Source organism: Corvus moneduloides, chromosome 13 (assembly GCF_009650955.1).
Source record: "Corvus moneduloides isolate bCorMon1 chromosome 13, bCorMon1.pri, whole genome shotgun sequence".
NCBI classification, from domain to species: Eukaryota; Metazoa; Chordata; class Aves; order Passeriformes; family Corvidae; genus Corvus; species Corvus moneduloides.
The window spans coordinates 19,928,275-19,949,117 of record NC_045488.1 but is presented as its reverse complement, the minus strand read 5'-3'; the positions used below and the strand labels follow the sequence as shown (position 1 = coordinate 19,949,117).

Here is a 20,843-nt window from a genome sequence, read left to right as displayed (position 1 = left end):
TGTAGAGCCCCTCCACCAGAGCCCCCTTCAGCCCCTGCAAGCACCCCTAACCCTAGCACACTCCTCCACTGCCACCCCCTCAAACTGCAGCGCATCCCCCCAACCCCTGCAGACCCTCACAGCAAACCCCCGCACCCCCATGCCTGCAGATCCCACAACAGCCATCCCAAGCCCTACAGACTCCTGCACCACAGCCCTACCTCAAACCTTAAGCACTTCCCAAACCTTGCAGACCTCCCCAGCTCCTGTAGCCCATCTCCACCAGATCTCCCCCTACCCCTGCAGACCCCTCACCACGCCCAGGGAGCAGCTCAGGCCGGCAGGTGCTTCAGCTTCTCTTTATTGATGGACAGTTGTGCTCTCCCACCCCAGGGCCCATCGGAGTGCTGGGTGAAGGGGAGGCTCTGGGGTGGTGGGGGGACACGACTAACACAGGAGACAACGCTGCAAGGGGAGCACAGGAACCTCTTCGCGTGGAGCCAACACCCTGCTCCTGCCCCCATCCCAGAAACAGCCAGCTGAGAAAGGCTGGATCTGCCTTGGATTGGGTCTGGGGAGGCGTGTGGCCATACAGGAGGGAGGAGTAGCAGCTTGCCTCGAGCGAGGAGGGGTCCAGGGATTAACCACACACTGCCTCTCCCCTTCCCCAAAACCCCACACCAGGGCCATGGAAAGGAACATTTCACACCCTGAGGACAGTCACCAGGAAAGAGGAGTCCCAGCAGCACACAGGAACCTCCTACACCGACTCCAACACGTATCAAGGCAGGACTTTAACTACAGGAGAGGTTTTTTAAAAAACTAAACACTTCAAGTATATTTTTTTTTAGTGATTTAAGGTCTCTTGCCCCTGCTGCTGCTGCACTGGGTGGTGTTTAGCAACCTACATCCACTCTAGGGACAAGGAGAACAGCGCAAGCGATGGCTGGTCTAATGCAAGGGGAGAGGGGGCAGTGGGAGGGGAGTGGGGCGGGGGAAGGAAGGCCCAGTGGGCGCTCAGGGTACGGGCACCACGCGCATGGTGTTGGTGTAGCCGGAGCCAGGGCGCCAGCCTGTCAGCACGATCACCAGGTCGCCGCTCTTGAAGAAGCCACGAGCCTTGCCTGCAAGAGAAGAGGGAGGTGTCAGAGCCCAGTCCCATCCTGGCTCCTTGCCATGGGGCAACAGTGCTCGTTGCCTGCTCCCTAAGCCACCAAGGCTGCCTGTGCCATGGCAGTCAGGGCTCCAGGAGGGTATCAAAACCCCACCTTCCTGCTGCCCACCCATCTGAGGCCCGTGGCCTCCGCTTTGGGGTTCTCTGCAGCACAGCTTGAAATTCCAAAGCACAGGATTTGGAGGTGCTGCAGGACAGAGTCAACCCCACTCCAGGTTTCCCTTGCCCCTCAGGAGTGGTGAGTGTCACAGTTCCATCACTCATCACCATAAACCCAACCTGGTCTTCTGTTGCAACCTCTTTAAAGGCAGCTGTACCAAGCCCACCACCTCATTTCCCAATCGGATGTGGTTGTGCTCATGCAACCACCACCCGTTTCCTGTCCGGATCCGGTTACCACACAGGCAGCCAGTTCCTCTCTCCCCATCAGCGTCCCCAAAGTACCACCAGGTGCTCAGGGCCACCACGTCCCACCAGAGCCACGTCCCGGGGCAGGGGGAGCGGTGCCACTCACCGACATTCATGCCCAGGGTGACGCGCAGGTCCACGTCCTCAGCCCAGGCGTCCTGGGCGGGGTCTTTGCAGAGCACGGGGAAGATGCCGCGGTACAGGTGGGCCTGGCGCGCCGTCTGCTCATTGCGGGTGATGGCGATGATGGGGGCCCGCGGGCGGTACCGCGACACCAGGTGTGCCGACCTGCGGGGAAAACAGCCGCGCTGGGGCTCCACACACCCGGCACAGCCTCCGGAGAGGACCCCTGGGAACGGCCCGGGGGAGCACGGCAGCGCCAAGGTCTGTGTGTCAGCCACGAGGGCTCCCCCAAACCCCTGGAGGGACATGACTGGTCTCCACAAGAGCCACTCACCAACCAGCCTGATGCTCTGCTGGATTCCCAGTTAGGCAACTGGGCAGACCACCACTGGCTGTCCCCACTGGTGGTGACAATCTCCTCACCTCCCAGTTTAGCAAGTGCCATCAGGGTGTTTTGATCCCCGAACAAGCCTTTACTTGTCTCTGTTGCTATGTTAGGGTGGCGAGGTGCCATTTATTCCGGCCTCTGCAAGCAGGCCTTGGCATCTCAACAGGGGTCCCTGAAAGTTCCCTGTTTAGAGGAGCTCCCGGTTTACAGGGTCAAAAGAGCCGGTGCCAGCAGCGCTGCCCAAAGCATGCCAAGGAGGAAGCCGTCTGCCTCCCAGCCACCTGCTGAAGCCAGCAAACAGGCCAGTTCCTCCACACAGAGCTCTGCTCCTGCACCCAACGGGAAGCAAATGAAACAGAGGCCAGAATTTATACTGGGAAGTTGGGCACAGAATCCTTAAAATGCTTTAAAATAGCAGCAGCACAGCCTGAGTGGGGGCTAGACTACAGCTTCCCTTTCTCTGGGGACTGCTGAGGGAGAGCATCTGCAAACAGACAGATTCAAACTGCAAGGCTGTGGCATCTGCAGCTCCATCTTTCCAATGGACATGCTGGTGTCTCCGTTTGCTTTTGCAGCCTCGTTTAGTGGAGCCAAGCTCAGCAACACTCAGATGCAAAGTCTGCTGCTTAAAGCAGGGGCCAGCAGACTGCTCCAAGCACCCAACCACACGTGCCAGCTCTCAGACAATCCTTCCCATACTGTCCGAGCCACCTCCGAAGAGATCCAGGTACTCACAAGAGTTAACCAAATCCACAGCTAAAAATATTCAAATATCAGAGTTCAAATCTCTTTAAAAAGGTCAAGTGTAAGGTTAGAACATTTGACAAACATAGAAGCACGAGGGTATCCAGAACTCGGTGCTTATAGTTCCCTCCTCATCTCTGCAAAAGTGGCTGCTCAAAATCATTTTAAGCTGTACATTTTGGTGAAGGTTTCACCGATGGTCCAGATCTTCAGGTAGGTGATGCCCAGCACACACAACCACACCTCTGCTGCTGCACTACTGTTCTAGTGTGAATCCAGTGTGAGAAATCCTGATTTCCTTCCAGAAAGCAGTCTGAGACTTATGGTCGGACGTGCTTTGGGAGCAGGCAGCCCAGTTCCTCTAGATGGAAGAGCTGATCCATGAGGCTCCAGCCAGCGCCCTTTCCACAACTGGAAGAACAAGTCTCTGCTTGGCAGCTGTTGCTGGACAGAAATTCCAAACTACATTGTTCCAGCGCATCTCACCTGCAGCCACTGAGCTCAGCTGGTGCCTGCCAGATGCCTGCCTGTGCAGAGAGATTACCTGCAGGCACAAGGAATCCTGGAAGAGGAAATTTCCAACTTCCCTGCCTACCAATCCCAGGCTGCGCAGTCCCTCTTCGCCCCTCGGGCTCAGGCAAGCAGGGCTGATGACCGCAAAGTCCAGCAAGGGACCGATAATTTGGATGCTGCTACTAAAGGCCAAAGCCATGATTTAAAAAAAAAAAAAAAAAAAAACAACATGATTCTGCATCCACTGAACTTCTGCCTCACTGTTACATCGATGATTTCTTGCCAAGAAGTTTGAATTGAAGCTGCAACACTTATTTTCCCTTGGCTCTTCCAGCTGGCGCCGCTGCCACTTGCAGCAGTGAGGGGAGGCCGGGCTCGGAGCTGGTGCCACACTGGCAGAGGCAGGCCGAGGACTCAGGAGTGTAGGGATGTGTGTCCATCTCCCAAGGAACCAGCACTGCCAGAACCTGACTCCACCGGTCTCTCAAAGCCGTGTTTTTGGGATTCTCCTTCCCCCACCCTGTCACATAGCAGGCTTGACCTGGGGACACCTGTCCCCTCCTACCTTCCAGACTTGGTGAGGACAATAATGGCCCCGCTGCAGCACTTGAAGGACGCTTCCACAGCGCCAACTGCAGCGGCCTCGGTGGGGTCGCAGTTGAGGGGGGTCAGACGACGCAGTTCCTCAAACAACTGCCTGTGAAAGATGGCGGCTTCGGCCTCCCGGGCAATCTACAAGAGCAACACGCGTTCGGAGACAACACTCACGGCAGGCGCTCGGGCACGGGGCAGGGCGAGGTGCTCCAGCACAGGGTGCCACATCGGTACTGCCAGCCTTTGACGCTGGCATTAATCAGCGAGCCCAGACTAAGCTCGCCCCAATGGCACATCCCTGCAGAGGAACCACTCGATTCTCAAGAGTTCTTTTCGGAATAGTGGCACCTCGCCCTGCCAAGCCCACACTCAGGTGACACTCATGCCAACTGCCAGGCACTCTCGCTCTGCTCCTGCCTGCTGGGGTCCCTCCCTGGCACAGGGTCAGCTCACATGGCAGCGGTTATGCAAGGTTGGCACGGGCAGCGAGCCGCTGGCCAAAGACTGCAGTGTTAGGGTGGAGCGTGTTTTTGCCACGGAAAGGGCTGGCCCAAGCCCCCTCTCCGAGCCCTACCTGCCGGACTCAGTCAGGACTAGCAGGGCTGCAGCTAAGCACTTAAAAGAGGCCTCCACCGCGCCCGCCGCCATGGCATCGGCAGGGTCCCTGGTGTTAACATTGAGGCGTAAAATTTCTTCAAACAGCTGACGATGAAACATTGCGGCCTCAGCCTCGCGGGCGATCTGCAGGCCCGAGTGGGAGGGAAGAGGAGAACAGGGGAAAGAAAAGGAAACAGAGGAAAGATATACCAGAGGAACATGAGATCACATTAACTTGCTTAATTGTCATAGTAATGCATGCAAGAGGGTATTAAGGTGAAGCTGTGAAGCTTTTTGGCTCTCAGGTTTTGACTTTGCTAAATGCAACCCAGTCTAAGATTCACCATACCACGGAACCGGCAGGCCCCAGTCGCTGGGCAGGGATTCCAAACATGGCATTTCTGTTTTATTTGGGAGTTCCAGCAGAGCAGGCACCCACAAATTACTTTTTAAGGGCCAGAACAAGCCAGCTCAGAGCCAGATGGTGCTTTATCATGTCTGCTTATGACCTCCTTGAGAGACTCTTGTGCCACCTACCTGCCTGCCCGTGGTCCTGCTTGCAATTCTGTAAGAAGGAATCTCTGGCTTCCTTTCCCAGACTCCCAACAGCACAGAGTGCTGCTGGAACAGTTTTCATGGAGCCAACATGCAAGCAACACATTTTGAATGTCATCCCTGAAGGTGGGAGACTGTTCTCTCAGCCCTGTTAAGATTTAGTTTAAGTTCAGGGTCAAGGAAGATTTGGCTTACCTTAGGAGCCAATAAAGATTTCATCTGAGAGCCAATAAAGCTTCACATCCAAGTGGGATACCAACTTCCCTTTGGTAATAGGGAAATAAAGAGGAACAAGTCTTCCTTTATAGGGTTGTCATTGTGTGCATGTTGGGCTGTTTGTGCAGTGCCAGATATGGACAGATGAGAGGGACAGAACCACAACTAAGGGCTTTGTGTTCTGGCTGAGCATTGGCAACAGGTTCACCCGTTCATCCCAGAATCCTGGGAATCATCATGTTTAATCATCTCGGAAGGCCTGACAACCCGATAGAGAAGGCTTGCAGAGACTAGAAAAGCATGCAAAGGTTCATGATCTTCTCAAGGACAACTTCACCCAGTTACTCCACAAAGTGAGCAGCTACTACACAAAGCATGACAAGTTCATGTTAAATTAGAGACTGATGTGCCATTACTGTGAAAGCTCTGGAGTTAGCAAAGTCAGAACTTTGCTACTCTAGTGTTAATGAATTATTTTATGTGATGCTGGGAATTATCCCTTCCACAGTTATCAGTTTAAGCCAAAGTAGTTAAGTATCTTATGTCTAAAAATAACAGGACACAGGCGGCAGGCCGGAACAGCAGGCCAGTGCCAACTTGTCCTAAAGCATTTTGTTACTGCTGGATTTAGATAAAATGGGAGTATTTGCATCACAACACTTACTGCAAATGCAGGAGCTGGAAGCCAGGCAGTTTATTTTCAGCTCCTGGTACAAAGGCAGCAGCTCCATGTAACATAGAGAGCAAACCTGATTTTAGAGGGAAGTCTGCACTGCCCAAGTGTAATGGAACATGGGAATACAGGTGTCTGCTTTGACAGTGGCTGCAGAGGGGCACAGCAATCCTTAACTTCACCCCACAGCTGATCTGCTCAGACAGGAATGGCTATAGAGGGTTTCCAGTTGGTGAATGGGTGGAGATTCTGGGGAGGTGGGAGAAAGGAAAATGGAGAGGCTGTTTAAACCTTGGTCCCATCAGGCAGCATAGCATGGCCAGGCTGGGCTCTGAAGTGTGGATCCTGGAGTGGAATGGGAAGGAAGCCCACTCCCACCTGCAGCAATCAGCCTGCCCAGTACTTAGAAGTTTGCTACTGCCCACTTCAGATGGAAACATCCACCTGCTCCAGCCATGCTGCAGATCTCCAGACCGTGGTTACTCAGGGCACTGTTGCTGGGCTCAACTAACAACAAGTGAATTCACTCAGAGGAAAGAGCCTCACTGTACTGGCATGTGCTCCTACCGTAAGAGTTGGCACCTTGCTGCCTGGAACATCTTACATTTAGTCAATCTGTATTTCAATTTCTGCAGAGTGTTAAAGCCTTCAGTGTTTCCCCAGGGGCCCTGGTGGAATGAACACCACCACATGCCCAGGTCTGTAGAACAGGGAAGCACATGCAACAGATCCTCAAATCAAGCTATAGGTACAACACAACCTGCCCAGGCCAAAGAATTAATGCCAGGATGGAAACCCAGGCACAACTTTGCTGCAGCAAGTTCCCAAGTCTCGGTAGGAAGTTGATCCTTATGATTTAGGGGTTGGAAAAGGAGGGAGAAGCTTTAAGGTGCACTGTTAGCATTTGGCCTGTAAAGGAGCACCACTGCCCAGTGATCTAAGTCACATTTTGCATTTGCCTCGTGCAAAAAACACCATTCCATATTGAGGTAAAATATGTTTAGGTAGCACACTGCAAACCAACGCTGGCTGAGTTGATTAATCTCTAGAACCTGAATTGCAAATAAAACTGGTAAGAGTTAGAACGTGTGAGTTACCGCTGCTGTGATTCACAGCACCAGTAACTGGGGAGCAGCAACGCTCATAGGTACTTGACATCAGGCTTTTATCAGATGAAACACGAACTTGAAGCAGAGCAGAGGTTTCTGGCAGTTCAGGCATGTAAAAATATGGTGCTGTCAGTACTCATGCAATAACCCCCCCCAACCCCCAGCACACAGCAGGTGTTGAATGCAACAGTGCTGTAAATCACCCTCAGGAACCTCCCCACCCCCTCCCATGCAGGACTCAGCCAAAACCTTTCATTATCTATAGATAAACTGCTTAAGCAGCTCCTTGACCTTGCAGAAGTTTAAAGCCACTGCAACGGGACATTGGATTAAATCTCTGTCGAGATAACAGCAAAAAGAAATAGGAAGTTTTGTATCTCAGCATTGCAGAGCAGCTCTCAGCTCTGCCTGGCAAGTTTGGAGCACACAAAGTGGGATGCCAGGCCCCTAGGACCATGCTTGTTCAAAACAATCACCCACAGCAGAGTGTGAATAAAGAAATGGCTACTTTGGGCAGCCGGGTCCGTTGAGGCCTTTGAGTGGCCAGCTCAGGTGGCTGGCTGACAGCAAGGTGGTGTCCCTGTCCCCAGCAGGCAGGGCAGGGCAGGGCAGGGCAGTACTCACAGCGTGCTGCATGCGCACAGCCTCCAGGGGATAGTCTCCCTTGGCTGTTTCCCCGGACAGCATGATGCAGTCCGCTCCGTCCAGGACGGCGTTGGCGACGTCGCTGCCCTCCGCACGTGTCGGGCGAGGCTTCTTGATCATGCTTTCCAGCATCTGGGAGAGAACAAACCCACGGGCATCAACACACTGCCAGAGGAAGCAGCTGCACTTCAATGCTCCTTGTGGCTCTGGCAGAAAGTGGGGTGCAACCTAAGGACTCCAAGAGTTCCCCATGGGTATGGAACAGAGAGGGGGTCTGGTCCCTAAACCAGCTTTGATTTAAAGCCTCCACCAGTGAGGAAAACAGCCCATTTTATTTTATACCCATTCCACATGTACTCCTTTTCCAGCCACACAACATCCCAGACACAATACTCCAACCTTCCAATTCAATTTCTCAGCACAAGGCTTGGCCTAAGGAACTCAGAGCTCTTTAGAGCAGAGTGTGGCTTTAGACATTTATGGAAAGCTCAAAGGCAGTCATACGTTCTCAAATTCAGGGATTTTATCATCTAGAAATCATTAAGAGCAGGGTCTGCACCAATGAAGTCAGCTTCATCCAACACAAGATTTCAAATGCTTTGGACAATATGTACAAGGTAGTAAACTCAGAACAGTTAACTCCACCAGCTTCCTAAGCATCCCCACTTAAGAGAGTGGAAAACAGGACAGCTTTAGTACTTCCTAATCCCTTTCTGCACCCCCAAGTCTGGCCAGCTCTCTTGTCTTCCTCAGGTGCTCAGGTTCCCCCAGCTGGAGCTCACCACTTGCTTCACCCATGAGACATTGTCTGAGGCTGTGTTCCAGCTGCATTTCTGTAGCAATACAGGAAAAAGGAGCATATGGCCACTGTAAATCCAGAACCTTGCTCAGTGACTGCTGTCTAAAGACAGTTTTCACTTCCACAGCCTGGGTGCAGAGCAAGGACAGCCAGGAAAAACCAGTCGTCCCAGTGCCCAAGGACTGCACACATGATCCCTACAACTCCTGGGAAAAGAAGATGGATCCTTTACTCAGTTCCTTCTGAAGCTGCAGTGTGGGTGGCATTTCCTAAGATATCTGGGAACCCCAGCAAACCTTCCCTGTCAGGCACAGATGCGCTGCCACAAGGTGCCAAGGAAAAGCACGTGCCATTTTTCCCCATGAATTTGCAAAGTCAGCCCCAAAGGCTCATTACCACGTGACGTTTGGAGGTGTATAACCTTTGGCAAGAGGTCCTATAACCTAACTGGAAAAGATCCCAAACACAGAAATGCCTAAATATGAGCTTTTCAGCTATGAGCAAAACTTTTCTGCATCTCACTCTTTCACCAATGCCATCAAGCCATGGCTGCCCCCAACATTGCCTCCAGGCCAGACTCTGGCAGTGAGGAGCCAATGGTGCGCTTCCAGTACCTGAGTGGCACAGATGATGGGTTTGCCAGCCCTGTTGCAGCGCCCAATCATCATCTTCTGGGCAAGGAAGACTTTTTCAGCCGGGATCTCGATTCCCAGGTCACCGCGGGCCACCATAATGCCATCGCTGGCCTCCATGATCTCATCAAACCTGACAGCGAGAAAAGAGCTGTGTTAGCCCATTTGCTCTGCAAAGCACCTTCCCATCTGTTTGTCCTCCTCTGAAAGGAGCACACAGGCTTTCCACGGGCTGCTTGGGTTCCTGCAGTGCCAAGGAAGGAGGAAGAAAACCAGGAGCAAGGCACAGCACATATCCAGTGCTACACAGAGCTGTCTGAAGCCATAAAGAGGGAGTGCGACATGCTTTATTTCAGTGTGACAAACCCGAAGTGCCCCCTGCACAAAGCTCACCTGCGCACACCCTCGTGGTTCTCGATCTTGCTGATGATCTTGATGTTCTTTCCCTTTTCCCCCAGCACCTTCCTGACAGCGTGGACATCGGAAGCCTTGCGGATGAAGGAAGCGAACACCATATCCACGTTCTGCTCCACACCAAATTTTAGGTCCTGAATGTCCTTTTCGGAGACGGCGGGCAGGTCGACGGCGGCGCCGGGCAGGTTCACGCCCTTCTTGCTGCCGAGCATGCCGCCGTTCTCGACCTCCGTCATGACATAGTCCTTCCCTGAAACACGCGTTCCCACGGTCAGTGTTTACGGCACAGCTCCCACACCACCTCCCTGCCTGGGAACTGCACTGCCAACAGCGGCACACACGATAAAAAGCACATCCCATCTCCTCAGAGCATTTCTGTACCACATGAGCTTGCAGTTTACCCTTGGGAACACAATAGATTGGTGTAAAACAACTTCTAGGCTGTTCCTGAATAAGATACCAGCTGTTGCCTGCAGGAGGTTGGGATTGCCTCCCCCAAGAAAAGCTAGTGGGTTGCAGTTCTGCACACAAAGCTCTGCAACACCAAACAGAGCACTCCAAAGCCTCACCTCCCACTCCCTACATGCTCACTGATTAGAGGCTTGAGGCTAGAGCAGTTTAGGCAGCACTATAAAGGGAGTATCATGGAAGTAACCTTGCCCCTACATTACCAGTTAAAACTAGTTCTGTCTCTAACTACAAAACCCAGGCTCTGGGCTGCAAAACTAGTTAAATCCTGTGTTAAGAGCATGAATTAGCCTGGCTGATCATGAGCACTGGTATGGCCCTACCAAACATTCCCCTTTCAAGATTGGGTTTAAATGTCTGCCCAGTGAAACCCAGCTGAAGTTAAGTTTTTGGAAAGTTCCTACACTTGAGGTAGAGAAATTTAGCTCAAAGTCACACTGTAACATCAAGAACCATGTTCTTTCTTTAACACACAACTGCAAGCTAAGAAACAGTTACCGGAGGGAGAGCACAAATACCTCCTAAGGAAAAACCAAACAGGCAGAGCTGGAATGGCTGTTACTCACCTTTCTCCTTAACCAGCAAAGAAATCAGACCATCATCCACGTAGATTTTGCTGCCAATTTCTACAACCTTGGTGAGATTCTTGTAGTCCATCCAGAGCGTGTTCTCATCGCAGTTCTCCATGAAGGCATCGTCCAGGGTCACTTTGAGCGGTGAGCCCTTCTTCAGCTCCACTTCTGCTGTGCCACTCTGTGTCACAACAAAACCAGTAAAAACCAGCACACCACCACCTCCCAGCCCACAGCAGTTTGTCCAAACTTTTGGGAGGTGGTTTGTTACCTCATTTCCTAGGATATTTTTTGTTTGGAAAAGGCCACAGGCTTAACATGGTATTGAGTCTATGTGATGAAAAAAGTGGGATTAAAAAACCCAACTTACTCCCTTAATGAGTCCAGTTCGGATTTCAGGTCCCTTGGTGTCCAGTGCAATAGCCACCGGTCTGTAGGTGATGGGATCAGAGGCAAAGCTCTCTGTGGCTTCTCGCACATTCTTGATTGTACCCTCATGATACTGGCAAAAGGAAAAAAGATGGAAATGTTAAAGCTGGTTCTACTCTGCTGCTTACAGAAAAGATCCCTGTGCACCCCAGAGGCTGCCCAAGCTGACAGCTCTGCTCTCAGCTTCAGTTCTACCTTCAAAATTTAACCCACACAAAGCTTCCAGTATAGCAGAGTGCAAGGATACAAAGGCCTTCCTGCCACGAAGGTGGGGTCTGGAAGTTATCTGGCTGCGCCCTCAGCTCTAATTCCAGAAGGACAACTCAAGGACACAGTCCCAAGGCCTGGCTGGAGTGATTTTTCCATGAGGACACACATCTGCCAATTGAAGGCAGCTCACAATTGAAGGCCTTTAGGAGTCACTTTTCTAAAGGCTTTCCTGAACACCTGCCTATTCAACACAGCAGAGTATTCACAGCACCAGCAGCTGGATAATTGTATGCATTGAAGGACACCCAACAGCAGAAAAATGTCACAGTGCCACACACAGCTGTGCTCCTCCTCCCATCAGAGCAAGGGAAGATGCCTCTGTACACTGCCAGCTCCCACACACTTCCAGCCTGACTCACTATCAGTCCTGCAGGTGGACAGGCTTTTTGGCTTAAATTCCCAGAGATAAAGGATTTGCTAAAAGAATGTTATCCATGTAAATATATACAGTTTATTTCCAGACCCAAAGCAATCAGGACCCAAAGACAGGACTTCAATACTCCAGCACCACACACCTGCCTTCCACACCTTGTTTGTGAGAGCATTTTGCTAAATGCTGCCAGTTTCAAGACAGTTTTGTGAGAAAATCCATCCCAGCTCCCTCAAATATGCTACAGATGGCCAGCAAATCAGTTTACTTTACTTGTTTAAACAACATTAAGAGATAACCTTACCTACTTACAATTAGTAAGAGTTGTGTAACACTTGACAGACTTTAGTAGATAAGACATACCCTTTCCCCTCTGTGTCATATGGGCTGATGGAGTTTGACCTGACTCACCTGGCACACCTGGCCCCCCGCGCCACTCACCCACCCCAGCACGAGCCCTGCACGCCGACTTGGGTATCACAGGGATGACAAGCCAGCACCAGGAAGGTGAGGCTGGAAAAAGCCATGCTGAAGTTCACATGTGTGCCCTTGGCCAGAGATGCTCAAGAGCTGATTACTCTTTAGAGCACAACATGAGTCAGTTTTTTAGAGCAGAACATGAGTCAGTTTATTGACTGAGTGTGCGAGCTGGGACTGAGATGGCCTCGACCTTTCCAGGCACTGCAGCTGGGGTGGATGCAGCACAGAGAACATGCTCCAACACTGCTACTACACTTATCTGAACCCAATCATCTGGGATTTTTCCATTTTAGTTTCCTACCAAGGACTAACTGGCTCCTAGGAAGCCTGACTTCCTGAAAAGCTACATATGCAGAACGGGCATGCAGGCAGAGCCAGAGGTAAAAGCCATTTTTATGCCATAAAAAGGAGCCAGGCAGGTGCCAAAGCACCTCTGTTAAAGCTCAAGTCCCGGTAATGCTTTGGGGTGGACATGAGAACTGAAGCACTTGTGACAGATGGAAACTCTTTGGGGCTTCACTGGAAACTGGAGCGTTTTGGAGGAGCCAGGACAGGACACAAACTTAGGACTGGCTATGGCTGATGGTCACACTCTGCAGGCCACAGCCAGACCAGAGCCTGCAGTCAGCCTCGTCGGTGTGAAATGTGCACCTAGACCTCACACAAAGCAGAAAGCCACACTCCCTGTCCTCAACCTCAGCTGAGCTCACAGACTGCAGCAACTGGGCAATAACGGTGTGAGAATTCCCAGCTTCAGCCTGGCCACCTACTCCCTGATGTGTCACCCAGCCCAAGAGCCACCTGGCCGCAGGACTTGACTCCTGGGAGGCACAGTTACTCCACACTACCCTTTCTCCAGGCTGATTTCCCAACTGCAAGGCATGCTATCACACTATCCCAGGGTGGTTAGTCAAGGTCTGATGGTTGCCCACAGTTAAGTATCAGCCCTTTCGATCCTGACACTGCCCTGTGCCCATTAAAGGCCACGAGGTTGAGAGGCCAAGCTGTTACACACCACGAGGCTCATGGGTCACTAAGTAAAGCCACCTACAGCTGCTACTGGGTGACATTTTGAAAGCTGGAAAGCAGCCAGGGTTAAAAAAAAAACAAGAAACAAAACCTCAGCAGAAAGGCTCAGGGTGGCATTTCAGGCAACACAGAATGGGATCCTCAGCTCCTCCAGTATCACTGAGGATCTCAGCTATCTATAGCAGTAAGGGCTTGACTGTCACAGAGCGTTGATTTCTTTTGACCTTATTCTTCTAAGCTCACCACACCACGTCCCAAGCTCCATGGTAGGACCTTCCAGAGTGCCAGGAATGCACCCATAGCAGCCGGTTAGCCAGAAAACCCAGGAGCCCATTGTTCCCACTGGGAAGTAATTACATCAGATCACTAATAACAGATGCCTTTTGATCAGGGTTATTCATCGACTGCCTGCCTGCAAAACCCCCAGCAATGGAACAAGGAGTGAGATGAACTGATAGTGTGACCTCCTGCAGAGGTGCAAAACAGGGACAGTTCTTCTCGGCTTCTGCTGCTAACTGGGAAGCAGCAGCTCTGGGAACAGCAGGATGTGAGGAAGAACTGAAGGATTTCACGGCAAGCAGTTGGCACACAGTGTCAAATACCAGTTACCTGGCTACCTGCTCCAGGGCAGGGTGTGGAACTGAACTGCTTTCAAAAATGGCTCAGAAAACACACTTCGATGTTATCAACAATGACGCAGGCTCAGTATGTACAACCAGCGTGCTTTCCCCAAAGGCAGCTATTTGACCTTCCCAAACCAAGGATGGTCTGGATGAAGTTGCATTTTCCTTTTCCCTGAAGGACAGCATCAGCAGACACACAGGGGCCATAGCAGCTCAGACCCTGCCCTTACCTCATGGGTGCCGTGAGAGAAGTTGAGTCGGGCAACGTTCATTCCAGATTTAATCATTTCCTTCAGCTTCTCCACAGAGCGGGAGGCCGGGCCTAGGAGGAAGAAACAGTTTGAACATTAACTTTGGAAAAATAATGAGGTAACCCACACAGACCAGGCTGTTTCATGTGGAAGAGAAAAGGTAAATGGATACAGCATTACTCAGTGCTGCAGCAATAAATATTGTTTTAACTTGCCCACTGAGTGCAGCAGAACCAAAGCAATTCCCATTTCCTTGGATACTGGATTCACTCCCAGCAGTAACACAGGTTAGGCAAACATGGGAAAGTCATGCTCCTTCACCACACAAGTTTAGCCCTGGCAAGGGATGAAAGCCAGATTCCTCTCACAATTTCCCTAACAAGTTTCACCAAGGTGTGGGCTCCTAGCTTCAATTCTCTCCTATCTAGGAATGGCCTACCAATGGTGCAGATGATGCCGGTGTTTCTGGCAATGGTTGGCTCCGAGTCGATGTCCAGGCGGCACATGTGCTCCAGGAAGGTGTCTGCCATGGCAGCGTGCAGCTGCTGGGTCTGGATGAAAGCAGTCCCTGCATCGTGGTGCTTCGACATGGTCACTCGATTCCTGTGTCTGGAAGGGAAGAGAGCGGTGCCAGGTTTGGGAATCACCCACCCCAACTTGCCCACCAAGCAGAGACACCAACACACCCACGTGATGAATATGGAGGTAACAAGAAAGCTGCTACTGGATCCAACTATCTTTATGTTCCTACTTGAGAGTCTTAACAGGCAAGACATTTCTATTTCCATGTCATCCCCCACGTGGACCGCCCAAAGCTCACCTGCCTTCTATGCAGATGTTCCCTTCATAGCTTCTCTTCATTGCCAGTCTTCCCTTGGAGCTACACAACGCAACAAAATTCAAGCACTTGAGTGCGCAGGCAGAGGTTCTGCCTCCTCCCTCCCAGCTCGTCACTCATTTCTCCTACAGGCCTCAACTGCACTTCCCATCCCACTTGGGACCGGGGCAGCTCGGCGCTGGCGTGACTGCGGCGCACCCAGACACGGGCAACCTTCTGCCCAGGAGCACCTAATCACGGCAAAGTCCACCTAAGCCTAAACCCCATCCTTTAAGCCCGGACAACAAAGCAGACTTGAGTTGATTAAACACAACACCTTGGCAGAGAACACACAGAAGATTGAAAATTTAATACACTCAAAGTCCCTCTTTGACTGAAGATGCTGTGGGTCTCCCCCGCCCCCTGTACTCCCCTTCACCCATAGCAGCAGAAATCTATCACAAGGTTTAAAGCCTGTTGTATTTTTTGTTTTTTGGATTAAAAAACCTCTCTGAACTCAGGCTGTTTGTCTCCTCCAGACTAGAGAGTCCCCACAACAGCAGGACCAGCCTGTAATCCCAAGAGGAAGCTGAAGCTTAACAGTCCACAGGGATGGGAGGACATTCATTTCACAAGAGTACCAGTGCCCCAGGCATTTCTAATTGCAATAATTTTGTTCTCAAGTAGCAGTGGCAGCTAAAAGCTTTTTGTCTCTTGGGCCTACCCAGGCTAGAATCCCAGCATCACAAAAGCCTCCGGTAAAAGAGTGATGCAAGGTGGTGGCTATTGGCATGGGCAGAGCACTCATTTTGCCTTTCAAGATTGGTTTGACTTCGAACTCCATGCCCTGGGCACAAAGGCAATATTCAGAGCACACATGAGCTGCCTTCATCTCCATGATGTGCTTATAGAAACATGAGCTGGGGCTCAGCTAAAAGCTGGGACAGAGCAGGAATAGAGCTGGGCTTTTGTTCTGCCCACCCCAGGCAGACAAAGCACACCAATAAACCACGGAACGGTGTGAGGGGCACACACCAGCCAGCTCAGCACATCCAGCTTTGACACAGAGGTACCAATAGACCCAAAAACTCTGCCAGAGCTGGCAGGACTGAGTCCAGTGAAGGGCAGGCAGGCCATGTCCTGCCAGCCTGCCCGGTTTCGTCCCGGTGCCGCAGCGGCCCCGCTGCCTGGCCCGATGCTCCTCCCCTGCTCCGCAGCCCTTCCTCACGTACGTGCAGATCCTCGCGCAGGCAGCCCTGACTCACTCTCGCCGCACTGCCATGTGCCACAGAGCAGCCAGGCCAGCAAAAACCATAATTTGACCTGGCAAAGCCTCTTTTCCCTCAGCCCTGCCAGAAGCTGCTGATTCACCGGAGTCACTACAAGAAGGTCTGCCCACATAAAAAGCCCAACAGAGTCTTATTATTATAGGAAAACCCTCTGGTCAGTCCTAAAACATTGTGTTTCAGCCCTCTAACACTTGCTGCTGCACTCTCCGACACCTGCAGAGCAGCATCAGCTTCCTTAGACGCCAAAAAAAACAAGCCTTTGCTGGGAAATCACCTCCACGCACAGGGAATCAGGTTTGCACAGCTTCTAAGAACAAGAGGAATACGGAACAACCGTATCCCGATGCGGAAACTGCAGCCAGAGCACGACGTGGAAGCTTATAAAAAATAGTCAGGTGAATTCTCCCTGCCTCGTGGAAATCCCCCACCCACTCAAGTCATTTGCAAATGTAATTTTAACACCCTTGAAGTCTTTATAGAGAAAGGAAAAGTTCACTTCCCAGCCAGAATCTCCTTCACAAGATTTTCCAGCAGTTCAGAGGGCTCAGAAAAATCAACCACAGACACAGTGACCTTGTCCAGGGGCGAGAGCAGAAACGCAGGACCCAGAAAGTATCCCGAACACCCATCTGTCCACAGCACCGTGCCCACGACCACCAAGAGTCACTCTTTAATACTCCCTCCTGCCTTCCATCGCTGTGCATTTACAAGGTGTCGATTGAATTCTACTGGAATGACCAGTCTCGTATTTATAACAGGAATGTCTGGCATTTCCCACTACTCCGCTTTTTTTAAAATCAAACAGAGGAGTAAGGACTTCAAGGACACCAGAAAACACGGAGCACTCAGTCTGCGCAGAGTGAGGAAGGGGGGGTGAGCAATATCCTACAGTGCCTGAATGTTTCCAGCACTGAATAAACCTGAATTCATTCCTCAAGGAATAACGATTAAATCACCAAATTTATTACTTGGCCTGCTCATGCCTCAGGCAGGGTGTCTCAACGATGTCTGGTATCTCCCCAGCTCCTGAATATTTCACATAAAGCCAGCTGAGGTCAGGACTGGTTTTACTGCAGCCAGGCAACTAATTTCAGCCAGCTCATCCCATGGGTCAGATGAGAGAAAGCCTAAAATCACGGTTTCTCCAGATATGCCCCTTGGGATGGAGAAAGGAGAGGGAGCAGCAATCCCCACCCAGGGCCAAGTCTTTGCTGTTATCGGTGACAAAGGGAAGTGGAAACTGCAGCAGGGGCTGTCCCCAGGCCACGGCGGCAGAGCTGTGTCACTGCCTGCAGGAATTCCAGCCAGGAGGCTCCCAGGGGGTGATGATTCGGAATTTACTGGTCAGCCTCACTTACACAACCTCATGGACACTGCAGAACAAGGCTGCTCATGCCCAGTGTCCCTGCCCAGAGACAGAAATGGTTTGAGTTAGTGCTCAGGGCAGGGTTATGAAACGAGGCAGGCCTTCAGATTCCCAAAAAAAAAAAGCCTAGGAAAACATCAGCTTTGTTCGTTCCAGAAGCTAAAGGCACTCAACAACAGAGAAATGCAGCTCTGCAGAAAAACAGGATTTTACCCTGGCCTGGCATCCCCTCTCCCAGGGAGGCAGGACAGCACAGTCCTGCCAGGCAGACGGTGCCGGAGGTGGTGTCTCGCCGTTACGCAAGGACAAAATGGCCACCCCAAAATTCCACCCCTTTTCTGCAAGCCTGGATGGAACCCAGGAGCCACCACCTGCTCCCGGCTGGACGATGCTCTCCCCGGCATTGAGCTGAGGATCCACGGGAGGAGAGACCCACAACCGAGATGCCTCTCCAGCTTTTTGGCAATGGGGAACAGGAAGGTCAGGCTGGCTCAGCTGAGCTGCCCTCCCTGGAAGGCTTAACTAAAAAAAATAAAGAGGAGGTGATAAGCATCGGATGTTTGGTGACGAGAAAGACTTATCTCGAGGTAATTTGTAGGACACACCTACAGGCTTAACCTTGCAGAGGACAAGGAGCCTTTTGGCCTGGCAAAAAGCACCTGGCTGCCTTCAGGCAAGCTGTAAAAGCCTGCTTTACACGATAAAAGAAAGCTTGGGGGTTTTCTTTTTACATTTAACTAGGCAGAAGTGTAGACCACTGTGCTGCATCCCCACTCCAGGACGGAGATGGCTGCACGTGGCAGCGCCCCGGTACTGCAGCCCCATTCCCTACGTGCCATCCATCACCACCCGCTGCGGCTCCATCTTCCCCCGGGAGAACAACGGCCAGGCGGGAGATAAAGGACCAGCACGTGCTCCAGCCGGCCTGGGAAACGTCCTGTTCCCATCAAATTAAATTAGCAACTTGTTGCGTGGAAAGAGAATTAAGGCCGGTGGTAGATCGCTCCAGCTAACAGCGATAAATAAAGGTTTTAGTAGCTTCAGATGGATAAAGGAGTAGGTAATCAAAAAACGCAGGCTGCTGCAGACTCCCCAAGCTTTTGATCTAGTAAAAGCGAAGTTTCTCGGAAGGGTTTCACAGGCAGAAGTCCCCGGTTCAAGCACGTGGCTCGCAGCAGTGCTTCCTGCCTCGCACAAAAACCTTCTGCTTAATCCGCTGACGGGCTGGAAACCCGGCCCATTAACCCATCGATCTCCTTTATATTAGCCAGAATTCTGCTCTATAAATGAAATGTCGGGCATGAAATTCTACTCCTCAGAGTTTTGTTGGGTTTTTGGTTTTTTTTAATTTTTTTTTTTTAATTAAGTACTCCTAATTGCACAAGACCCCGGACGTGTCTGAGTAACCAAAAACCTCTTTCTCATCGCACCTTTGAGCCAAGGCAAGTCACGATGAGCAGCAGCAGGAAAGTTAACACTTTAACATGACAAAAACCTCCATAAAACACTGATTTTTTTTTTTTTCCTTAACCTGGGCCTCACCGATACCGAGTTGCTTTATCAGAACAAAGCAGGTTTTTAGAGATTGCCGTCTACTTTTAGTAGTCTGAGGAGACACTCGGGAGGTTGCCATTGTCCACCGACAAAAGCGCTATTCATGCCCTGGTAGCCCTGTAAAGAGGGTTTAAACACGTTTCAAAGGTTTTCACAGTTCGAGAGACTGTCCAAATCAATTGGACGTGTTTAAGTAGGCACAATTACGGGAGAAGATTAATTCAGAAGGGGCCTTCTGTTGCTGGGGGGGCCGGGAAGAGGCTGCAGCATCAGAGGTGGGTGCAGTGAGCCGGACGCTGATTTGAGCTGATGCCCTTCGGGGAACTGCCGGCTCTTAGGCGAGTGCAGGCACAGGGCGGGGGGGCGGCGCAGCGCCTCACTCCGTCTGCCTCTGACTCAGCCTCGCAGCAGCTGCTCCGGCACTGCCCGGCCAGCAGGAACCGGCCAGCAGCCGCAGCGGGGCCCTGCGCTCCGTTAAACGACACGGCCGCGCCGCACACGCGGGGCTCCCCGCTCCTGCGTGTTCCCCTTCCTACACCCGGGCCCCCGCACCACAGACCGGACCCCCGCCGCCTCCCCGTGCCCGGAGCGGCTGTTTCCCGGAATGGGCCGTGGGGAGATGCCCGGCGCGGGCGTTGCCCGGCGCGGGATCGGAAGGGATGCTCGGAGCGGGCGTTCCCCACCGCTGGGTCACGGGGGGATGCTCGGAACGGGCGGTGCCCGGTGCGGAGTCCCGGGGGGATGCTCGAGGAGGCAGAGGATGGGACGCGGGGCTGGGGCCGCCGGCGGCCACGTGCTCGGCGCCGCGAGCCCCCCGCGCGCCCCCTCCTCAACCGTCCCGTAGGGCGCGCGCCCCCTCCCCTCAGCCGCCGCCTGGGCGGACCCTCTCCCGGCGGCGGAAACACGGGGAAAGCGGCGGTACCAGCGCGGCCAGCCCCGCCGCTCGCCGCCGCTCGCCGCCCCTCAGGCCGCCGTTACCTGCCGCTGCTCAGTCACGCCCCTGGCACGTCCTCTCCCTCCGAGCGCCGCCGCCGCTCTGCGCACCGCCCCCACGCCCCGCCAAGGTGATCCCGGCCGGCCGCACCACCGCCTCCCGCGGATCCCTCCGCCGCCCGCTCCGCCGGGGACCACAAGGGGCGGGGCGCCGGGGCTACTTTCACGGGCGGACGCACAAAGCGGAGGGGGGCGGCGCCGAGTCACAGCACGCGCCCGGCCGGCCAATGAGGAGGCGGCGCAACCGTCGCGCGCGCGGACGGTGAGTGGTCGCCGCCTTAAAGGGACCGCGGCCCGGCGCGATGCTCTTAAAGGGGCCGCGGCCCCCAACTCACACCGAGCTCTCCAATTCATACTGACCCCACCCAACTCTCACCGCGCCCCCCCGGCTCACACGGACACCCCCAACTCACATCAAGCCCCCAGCTCACACCTCAGGGGTCCCTCACTCTGGGGGCAGCGGCTCTGGGTGTTTTGGGGTGCTTTGGAAGGTCCCGAGACCCTCCAGTGGGGACACTGGGAATGAATGTGGGTGCTCCGTAGTGGGGCCACGAGGGCACCGTGCTGGGGACACTGGGGACACGAGGCTGGAGATGATGGGGACATGGTGAGGGGGACATGGTGATGGGGACATGGTGATGGGGGCGCTGGGGACGCTGTGCTGAGGTCAAGGAGAGACCAGGCTGGAGGTGCTGGGGACACAGGGGACACTGTGCTGGGACCACTGGGACCACTGTCCCAGCCGTGTGGGGACCCAACATGGACACCG

The 20,843-nt window shown here is 52.9% G+C and overlaps 1 protein-coding gene across 3 annotated transcripts; it reads right to left on the bottom strand.

Moving 5' to 3' along the window:
* Positions 1-322: 322 nt before the first annotated feature.
* PKM (pyruvate kinase M1/2) lies at positions 323-20,164 on the bottom strand. Of its 3 annotated transcripts, none has more exons than XM_032122593.1 (11): positions 20,060-20,164; positions 14,495-14,664; positions 14,035-14,126; positions 10,974-11,105; positions 10,598-10,784; positions 9,543-9,813; positions 9,132-9,282; positions 7,698-7,850; positions 3,895-4,061; positions 1,668-1,849; positions 323-1,103 (listed from the first exon to the last, which is right to left on the bottom strand). In XM_032122593.1, exons 2-11 carry the CDS (start codon positions 14,643-14,645, stop codon positions 997-999), a joined length of 1,593 nt encoding a protein of 530 aa, XP_031978484.1. In that variant the 5' UTR covers positions 14,646-14,664; positions 20,060-20,164; the 3' UTR covers positions 323-996. The 3 variants fall into 3 exon arrangements, with proteins under 3 accessions (XP_031978484.1, XP_031978483.1, XP_031978482.1); XM_032122592.1 differs by lacking the exons at positions 3,895-4,061; positions 20,060-20,164 and adding exons at positions 4,498-4,664; positions 14,876-14,930; XM_032122591.1 differs by lacking the exon at positions 20,060-20,164 and adding an exon at positions 14,876-14,930.
* Between the last annotated feature and the right edge of the window lie 679 nt (positions 20,165-20,843).